The 9771-nt window shown below is 52.3% G+C and overlaps 1 protein-coding gene across 4 annotated transcripts; it reads right to left on the bottom strand.

The window, feature by feature from the left end:
* Nucleotides 1-1392: 1392 nt before the first annotated feature.
* On the bottom strand, nt 1393-7039 carry GZMM (granzyme M). Of its 4 annotated transcripts, XM_088838724.1 has the most exons (6): nt 6941-7012; nt 6699-6825; nt 3441-3600; nt 2560-2695; nt 2136-2399; nt 1393-1726 (listed from the first exon to the last, which is right to left on the bottom strand). In XM_088838724.1, the coding sequence occupies exons 2-6, from the start codon at nt 6784-6786 to the stop codon at nt 1460-1462; spliced, it is 915 nt and encodes a 304-aa protein (XP_088694850.1). In that variant the 5' UTR covers nt 6787-6825; nt 6941-7012; the 3' UTR covers nt 1393-1459. The 4 variants fall into 4 exon arrangements, with proteins under 4 accessions (XP_088694850.1, XP_055285566.1, XP_088694851.1 ...); XM_055429591.2 differs by lacking the exon at nt 6699-6825 and having other exon boundaries at nt 6941-7039; XM_088838725.1 differs by lacking the exon at nt 6699-6825 and having other exon boundaries at nt 6932-6971.
* Between the last annotated feature and the right edge of the window lie 2732 nt (nt 7040-9771).

Genomic DNA, 9771 nt, shown 5'->3' on the forward strand with positions numbered 1-9771 from the left:
CATCCCTCAGCTCTGAAGAGGAGAGACGCCCTGACACTCGCTACCACGTGGAGGGACCCTGAGAACACGATGCTCAGTGAGAGAAGCAGACACAGAAGGACACATAGGGTGTGATTCCATTGATGGGAAACATCCAGAACAGGCCGATCCACAGACAGAGAGTGGGTTCCTGGTGGTCAGGGGCTGGGGAGTGGGTGGTGTTGCTTTTGGGGTGCTGGAGAGTTCTGAAACTAGATAGAGGTGCTGGTTGCACAACCCTGGGAATACACTGAAAACCCCTGAATCACATACTATTTAAAAGAATGAATTGCATGGTATGTGAATTATATCTCAATAAAGACAAACTGTCGTAAAGAGTCAGACACGACTGAGCGACTGAACTGAACTGAAGATCATGGCATCCAGTCCCATCACTTCCTGGCAAATAGATGGGGAATCAATGGAAACAGTGACTATTTTCTTGGGCTCCAAAATCACTGCAGATGGTGACTGCAGTCATGAAATTAAAAGACGCTTGCCCCTTGGAAGAAAAGCTATGACCAACCTAGATAGCCTATTCAAAAGCAGAGACATTACTTTGCTGACAAAGGTCCGTATAGTCAAAGCTATGGTTTTTCCAGTGGTCATGTATGGATATAAGAGTTGGACCATAAAGGAAGCTGAGTGCTAAAGTATTGATGCTTTTGAACTGTGGTGTTGGAGAAGACTCTTGAGAGTCCCTTGGACTGCAAAGAGATCCAACCAGTCCATCCTAAAGGAAATCAGTACTGAATATTCATTGGAAGGACTGATGCCAGAGCTGAAGCTCTGATACTTCGGCCACCTGATGCAAAGAACTGACTCATTGGAAAAGACCCTGATGCTGGGAAAGATTGAAGGCAGGAGGAGATGGGGATGACAAAGGATGAGATGGTTGGATGGCATCACTGACTTAATGCACATGAGTTTGAGCAAGCTCTGGGAGTTGGTGATGGACAGGGAAGCCTGGTGTGCTGCAGTCCATGGGGTTGCAAAGAGTTGGACATGACTGAGTGACTGAACTGAACTGAAAGACAGTGGTGGTGGTTGATGGTTTAGCTGCCAAGTCATGACTGACTCTTGTGACCCCATTGATTGTAGCCCACCAGGCTCTTCTGTCCATGGGATTCTCCAGGCAAGAATATTGGAGTGGATTATCATGCCCTCCTCCAGGGGATCTTCCCAGCCCAGGAATGGAACCCAGGTCTCCTACATTGCAGGCGAATTCTGAGCCACCAGAGAAGCCCATTAAACACAGAACCAAAGTCAAAAAGAGAAGGAAGGAGATTCAGGGGCCTTTTCTCCATGTCTCCCTTTGGTTCCCGGAGCCCCTGGGCTTTGGCAGCAGCTGGCCCTCCCATGCAGCCTGAAAAATGCAACCCATTTTGTAGGTGGCAAACCTGAGGCCCGAGGCCCACAGGAAGCTCAAGCAGTTTTATTATTACGGTTTATTGGTCCCCTCATACATCTGGGCCCCTGGCTGCCCCGCTGCAGGATGCTCCTTGGAACACGGAATCAGGGCCACCTCTGGAGGGTCAAGGTGAGGGAGTGGGCCATTGTGGCGGAGGACCTTCTTGATCCAGGGAGTGTAGGGGGCCACGGCGACAGCCACAGGGGGTTTGAAGATGTCGGTGCAATTCTTGGAGCTGAAGGACAGGATTCCGGCCACTTGGCCTCTTCTGCACACCACCGGCCCGCCTGAGTCCCCCTGTGGAGGCAATGGAGCACCAGTCACCTCCTGGTGAAGGGGGCCGGTTATCCAGTGGGAGGGGATGGGAGGCTGATTCCAGGGCAGAGACCCCCATCCCCCTCCCTTCCCCCACCTCCTTTAGTCCCTTCTCAGTTCCTTTCTTGCCTGGTAACTCTCTCTGTGCCTTCTTCCCACCCCAGGGCCTTTGCACATGCTCCGTCCATGCCCTGATATTTCTGGGTGCTGGAGTTCAAAACCTAGCTCTGCCACCTGCTGTGTGACCATGGGCAAGCTGCTTAGTCTCTCTGTGCCTCAGTTTCTGCACTTGAGAAGTGGGCACCTTCTCCTTCCCAGCTTCAGGACCTCCAGGGAAGGGAGGGAGCCAGGCACAGACTGGCCTGAGTGCCCCCGCCCCCAGCACCCACACCTTGCAGGGGGCCTGGCCCTTGGAGTCAGCTGCCAGGCAGATCATGTGGGGGCTGATGTCGCCATGCCAGAACCGACTGTTGTTGCACATCCTGATGTCCAGCACTCGCAGGTCCAGCTCCTGCAGCACCCTGGCCATCTGCCCAGGCTGGTGGGTCAGGCCCCAGCCAGCCAGGCTGCACCGGGTGCCTGTGGCCACCACCTGGCGCCCTTGGGGCAAGGCCAGGGGCAGGATGGTCTTGCTGGGCTTCACCTTCCCATCCAGCTATAGGGACAGGAAGAGGCAGATGAGTAGGTGAGGGGATGCTGGGGGAGGAGAACACAGGGGGCAGGGGCAGTGGGAAGGTGAGTCTGGGAGAGGGGCAATAGGGGAGAGGAGCCAGGGGGAGGGGACCTGGAACTACCATTCCTCCCACTGGCAGCACCTTTAGCAGTGCGAGGTCATTCTCCAGATGAGGGGCTGGCTTATATTCAGGGTGCAGGACCATCTTCCTGATGCGGTAGGTAAGGCTGGGCTCTCCCAGCACATGAAGCCCCAGCACAAGCCTCAGCTGCTGAGTCCTGGGGGCGGCAGGGTCGGGGTGTGGGGGGGCTGCAGGGTGTGTGGGGTGTGGCAGGGCCTGGGTGTGAGCCCCAGCCCTCCCAGGCTCTAGCCCAAGGGTACTCACTGTCCTGCAGCCCCTCACCCGGCTTCTTTCTGCAGTCCTTCCCCTGCCCAGTCTGGTCTTCTCCCTGCCTCCTCCAGGAAGCCTTCCCTGCTCCCACCTCACCCCAGACTCTTGTCCAGCCATGTCTGAAGGCTGTCTCCTTTCCATGTTTTCAGTTACTTGAATCAACAGACCCCCTTTGATTACTTCTCCGGGTTTGATCTGTGGTCTCTGTTACTGGCCAGTCAGAGGTAAGACGGCTCTGGGATGGGTTTACCTGGTGGTTTCACAATGGCATCATGTACCCAGGTTCCTCTCTGTGTTGGCCTGCCACCCTCATAGGCCAGCTCTGTCCCTGTGGCCACAGGTGGGAGACACACTCCTGAGTGTCACAAGAGGCCCACCTCTGTCCATTTGGAAGGTGCTTTACTGTAGCAAATAAGCTGCCCCCAGGAATCCTCGCAGCCTAATATCATATACACACACACAAGGTTGCTGTGACGTACTGTTGCCTCAGCAACCACTGCAGAGGGGAAGGGGACCCCCTCACAACACTACAGTTGATTTAAATATCTCTGGACCCACCTCCTGGTGGGAATGGGGAAACCAGGATAGGTCTGAGGACATCTGGTGTGATGGGGTGGGGCCGGGTCACTCACGGCTGGGTCAGGCAGTGGGCAGCTGTCAACACCCAATTTTGGTGCAGGAGCACCCCGCCACATTGGTGGCAGCCAGACTTCTGCAGTGAGACCATGTATGGGCGTGAGTGGGGGACAGCGTCTCGACCCCCGATGATGTGGGTCTCAAAGGTGTTGCCTCCTGGGGAGAGGGAGAGAAAAGGCCAGGTTAGGACTGGGTGCCCCACCCCTGCCCTGACACTCTGACTCCAGCTCCGAGGCCCTGGATGGAATGTTCTGGAATTAGACTATGGAGCTAGTTGTACAACTCCAAATGCACTAAAATTCTCTGACTTGTACCCTTTAACTGGGTAAATTGCATAGTATGTGAATGACATCTCAATAGAGCTGCCATAAAAATTGTTCAAAAACCAATCATGGGGACTTACCAGTGGTAAAGACTCCGCCTTTCAATGCAGGGGACAAGAATTTGATCCCACATGCCCTGGGATGTGGCCAGAAATTTTTTGAAAAATTGTGAATTAAAAATGATTGATAAAAAGCATTTTAATGTAAATTATCTTTAAAAAATCTACCTGTGATTCCCCATCATGCTTTAATTTTTAAAATCTATTTAAAAATTTTGGCCGAGCTGCATGGCATGTGGGATCTTAGCTCCCTGGCTAGGGGTCAAACCCATGCCCCCTGCAGTGGAAACACAGACTCCTAACCCCTGGGCCACCAGGGAAGTCCCTCCTTCATGCTTTAAACATCCAAACTCCTCATGACCCACAAGACACACCACAGCTGACCTTGCTTCCCTCACACTTGCCACCACCCCCTCCAGCACTCTGGTCTCCCTGCTGTTGATGGATGGATGATGGATGAGGATGGACGGATGGATGCATGGAATGGAAAGGAGGAAAGAAGGAAGGGAGAAAGGATGATGGGTGTCTGGTGGGAACCCCTATCCTGCTGGGTCACCACTTGATCATGGTGAACCTGGCTGGATTTGCCAGCCTAGTGGGATGCCCACCATCCCACCCAGCCTGCATCTCACGCTCTCAGGTGCCATTTATGAACAAGTGTATACAATCTGGGGAGGTAGCCAGCTGGGGCTGAAATTCCAGCTCCGTCCCCACCAGCGGGGCGATCGTGTGGAGGCTGCCTCTCTCATGGGGCTGTGGTTTCTCGGCACTTCCTGGGTGCTGCTGGGGAGCAAACAGCCTGCTCCTGTCCCACATGCTGTGAATCCAGCTCCACCAGAGCCCCACGGCCACCCCTCAAGACAACAACCAGGCGAACATGCACGACCTCTCCCTGGAGAGGCCTGGTGGGATCCACCGTGAAGGGGCGAATACAGCGCCCCTCCGTGGTTCCTCCGGAAAATGCATCATCCGAGCCCAGCCTGGGGATGCCGCCCAGGGCCGTGGTCGGAGGACCTGGGGGAGATGGAGATGCTACCAAAGCCCAGGGGACCGAGGACAGCAGGACGACTAGGTCCTGCTCGCTGAGGACACCGTGCGGACAACTGGAATGAGGTCTGTAGGTGAGCTGAGGGGAAAGATGCTGAGAATCCACCCGTCCTATGAAAGGATGGCCTGTTCCCCGCACTCACACACATAACCCCTGCCACACACATAAGCACACGCACACACATACTCATACACACACATATGCACACGCACACACATACACACACGCACACACAAGCACACGCACACACACACATACATGCCAAAGCGTTTAAGGGTGAGGGGGCAGTGCATCTACACGTCACTTTCAAATGATTCAGGAAAATAATGATAAACACATATTTGTATTTTGTGTACACACCAAGGGGTAGGGTAGGTTGGGGGGATGATAAAGCAATGGAGGCAAAATATTTACCCCTAAGGGATTAGAGAGGAGGAAAGGAAAGTTGTTTGCAGGACTTTCCTGATTTCTCTGTAAAAGTGGAAAGAAGTCAGAAGGAAAAAAATGGGATGACTTCCCTGGTGGTACTGAGGCTAGGACTCTGTACTTCCAGTGCAGGGGGCGTGGGTTCGGTCCTCGGTGAGGGAACTAGATCCCACATGCAGCAACTAAGAATTCACATATCAAAACTAAAGATCCTGCAACAAAGACTGACGATCTTGCGTGCCACCAAAGATTCGGTGCAGTCAAAGAACCTCACATCTGCCAAGGCTTGCCCTCGCTCTCAGGCCTCACCCAGAAGAAGTCATGACAGCCATATGGAGATGAAACTGACAGACCCTCGGTCACCCAAGCTGTGAAACCTAGACAGTTCCCAACAGCAAGTCCCATCACCCCAGGAAGAAGCCCTGAACTGTTAGCAACCCACTTCACACCTTTTTTTTTTAATGGTTGTTTTTTCCTTTTTTTCACTTTTTAAAAAACTGATGTATAGTTGATTTACCATGTGTTAGTTTCAGGTGTATAGCAAATATATATATATATATAATATATATTATTCAGTTTATATAGATATACATATACATGTATATTATATATATATTCATCCCTGGGTCGGGAAGATCCCCTGGAGGTGGGCATGGCAGTCCACTCCAGGATTCTTGCCTGGAGAATCTCATGGACAGAGGAGCCTGGTGGACTACAGTCTATGGGGTTGTGAAGAGCTGGACACGACTGAGCGATTAATACTTTCACATTTATATTCTTTTTCAGGTTCTTTTTCAATTTTAGGTTATTACAGGATATTGGGTATAGTTCCCTGTGCCAAACAGAACCTTGCTGTATGTTTTATATATAGTTGTGGTTATTTAGTCACTAAGTCACATCTGACTCTTTGTGACCCTATGAACTATATAGCTCCCCTGGCTCCTCTGTCCATGGGATTTCTCAGGCAAGAATATTGGAGTGGACTGCCAGTTTTTCTCCGGGGGATCTTCCCGACCCAAGGATCAAACCCTCGTCTCTTGTGTCTCCTGCATTGGGAGGCAAATTCTTTACCGCTGAGCCACCTGGGAAGCCCTTTATATATAGTGGTATCTGTTAATTCCAAACTTCTAATTTATTCCTTTTTTTTTCAATTAAAAAATTTTTGGCTATCCTGAATGGCTTGCAGGATCTTATTTCCCTGACCAGGGATCAAACCCATGTACCCTGCAATGGAAGCCTAGAGTCCCAACCAGGGGACTGCCAGGGAAGTCCCCCACCCCACTTTAAATTTTTAAAAAAATATTGTTGGAGGAAAGTGAAGCTCCCTCCCTGACACCCCGCTTCCTGCTCTGGAGCCTCCTTCCAGATATATTTCATCGAAGGGGAACGAGCTTACACCAGAAACCCTCCGGACAGCAGGCATCCTTGGCCCTTTGCTCTTTGCTTTCCCCAAATCTCTTTTCGACGCTGTTTCACGGACAGCCATCTCGTGCTCTGGGGGCCGCTGACATGTTTTCAGTGAGTCCTGTCTCGGGACAGGGAAATTGTATCCAGTCTCTGTTCCTTCACCACCCTGCCCTGCCCCTCGCCATGGGCCCTGGGTGCTGCAGCTCTGGCCTCAGTTTCCCCACCTTGCTTACCTGTCCACAGGGCTTCCAGGACCACCAGCAGGAGCAGCATCTCGGACTGGGGGGCCTCCATGGCTCTGGCCCTGAGCCCGAGCACAGTTCACACCCACCCTTCCTGTGAGGGAGGGAGGTGACGTTCACAGCTCTGGCTGATCTCACATCACCCCCAAGTGTTTCTGAAAGATATACACTCTTTGGAGACAAAACCCCATCACCATGATCACACATGAAAAATTTTCAGGAATCCCTGTTGAGCATCTGTTACCCTGTCATGTTCCACCTCCCAGCTCACTCATGGTGTTGTGTGGTTTCAGCTCGATCATTTCCTTGCCCTGTTGTCTCATTGTGGCAAAATACACACACCATAAATGCAGCATCCTAATTGTATTTAAATGCACAGCTCATGGCATTAGGTACATTCACATTGTCGTGGGAACACCCTCACCATCATCTCCAGAACTTCTTCATCTTCCCTAACTGAAGCTCTGTCCTCATGAAACACTGACTCCCCAGCCCCACCCCCAGCCCGTGGCCCCACCAAATACTTCCTGTCTCTGGATCTGACTCCTCTAGGGACCTCCTGGGAGTGGAATCAGTGTGTGTCCTTCTGGATCTGGTTTCTCTATCATGTTCTCAAGCTTCACCCATGGTGTAGCAGGTGTCAGAATCTTTCTTTTTAAAGGCAGAATAATATTCCAGCGTGTGTAGGGACCACATTGTATTTATCCATCATCTGTGTGTTTATCCCTCATCTGTCCATGGATATCTGGGGTCTTTTAGATTTTGGCTATTATGAATAAAGATGGTATGAACCACTCATTTATTATGAGCACCCTGGGGCTCCTGCAAGTCTAAGGGTCCTAGCCAGGCTCATCTGGGTCCTCCCTCCTTCAGTCCACCTTGCTCCTTGCAGCCCTCAACACCATGGGACTCAGACCAGCCAATCAGAGCAGTCCCTGTACCCTCTGGCCATAGAGATTGGTTCTGGGCAGAGGACCAATGTAAACCCTGAACCAGCTCAGTGAGGATGAGAGCCCATGTTTCTTCTGTAACTTTCCAGAAACAGCCTTCACGCTGTTGGATTTGGAAAAGATACCAGCCTGGGGGGTGGGCGGGGACCAGGGTGAGAGGCACCTGCTTGAAAATGAGGAAGCTGACCACATGCTCAGTGCCTGAAACCACATGTATTTACTCTCTCGTGGGGCAAACATCCACATGTGGGCCAGGCCAGTTCCTCTGGGGCTCCAGAGGAGAATCATTTCCTGACCTTCCAGTCTAGAGACACAGATGCCAGGAGTTAAGGCATGGACGTTTTTGGAGCTGCTCTTCTGCTGACCACAGGTTGGAGGGAGACAAGAGTCTGGGCTGGAGCGAGTGCTGTGCCTGAAACCCCTGCCCGCCAGTCATGGAAGTCACACTTGAGTCAGTGTGAATCGGGTTTTCCTCTCCTGTGATACTGAAAGGGTCATGATCAATAAATATGACTTGGCTGAAAAATGGGTCACAGAGGCAGACTCATCCCAGTACTGACTCTGCAGCAGGGGCCTACCGTCCACCTCTCCTTCAGTGGCGTCTGGCACACAAGGCTCTGGAGCCATTTTCACACAGGAGGGTGAGACCAGAGTTAGGTTTAGGAGAAATGGGTATTTATAGTGTCCAACCTTGTTTAATCCTCCTAATGACCCCAGGAAGCAGATTTCATTAGTATTTGGGGCTGGGAGAGGGGCTTGCTCATCAGATTTACCAGGTAAAAAAAACAGGGTAACAGCTTATATTTGAGTTTCAGATACACAAGTAACTTTTTGGTACAATTAAGTCTCAGACATTATGTGGGATAACCTTTATTCCATCTATCCCATTACATGTTTACCTGAAGTCCACAAGGCGGACCCAAAGCTGAGATGAGACCCCGGTTAGGATAGGACCCCCAGACCTTGGTCAGTCGTGTGGACCCTGGCCACAAGCCTCACTCTCTGGAGGGCAGCCCATGTCCCCTCCCATAGCTTCCGGGCTCATGTCTGCCCCCACTTGTCTTGTGCAGAGGTGGCGGTGCCGGGTCACTCAGGTGGCGGAACTTGTCTGGACGCTGAGCTCTCATTTTCCAGGCCCTGAGGCTCTGGTCACCTCAGCGGTAGAGGGTGAAGCTCTAACCCACACAAGCCAAGTGTGAAGCAGGTTGAACGCTGAGTCTGGGGCTGTCGCTCAACATGGCAGCGAAAGCCTGGGGGTAGGGGGAAGGGGTCCCAGGAGCAGAGGGGCTGGACCTGCAGGCCTGAGGGTTATGGCAGGTTGCAAACGCTCCTACAAACGACCAGGAAGTGTTTCTGACTTCTGACACAGAGGCTATTTTGCCATCACTCAAGCTTTAAAGCTGCAGCTCAAAAGCAGCTAAATGTGGGTGAATAAATGGGTGTGACTTTATTCCAATAAATCTTTATTTACAAAACGGGCAGTGACAAAGCCTGGCTGGAGGCCTTGACTGAGGGCTCTGGGGTCTCCACACTGGCTGGTGGCTCCTATGGCCTGGGCGCTGGCGCCTACTGGGTTCAAAGGACACACAGCCCTGGATACCACCAGCATGGGTGACATTGCCTGGGAGCCGGGGCTCAGTACCCTCAGGGCCTCTCAGCCCCAAGTTTGCCCCCGGGGCCCTTCCTGCCCAGAGGCCAGGTCCCTGATGGCCCCTCCCGCAAATCAGACTACCCAACAGGAGGCCCTGGGAGCTTCCAGGCTCAGAGCGGTGGCTGAAGTCTCCCGTTGTGGATCACATGCCCGTCACTAGAGCCTGTGCCCTTGCCTGGGTCCCACCGACCTTGGGGCCAAGGAGAGGTTGATCCTCGGGC

Source organism: Moschus berezovskii, chromosome 8 (assembly GCF_049115385.1).
Source record: "Moschus berezovskii isolate FMDL1 chromosome 8, NW_MosBer_1.0, whole genome shotgun sequence".
NCBI lineage: Eukaryota > Metazoa > Chordata > Mammalia > Artiodactyla > Moschidae > Moschus > Moschus berezovskii.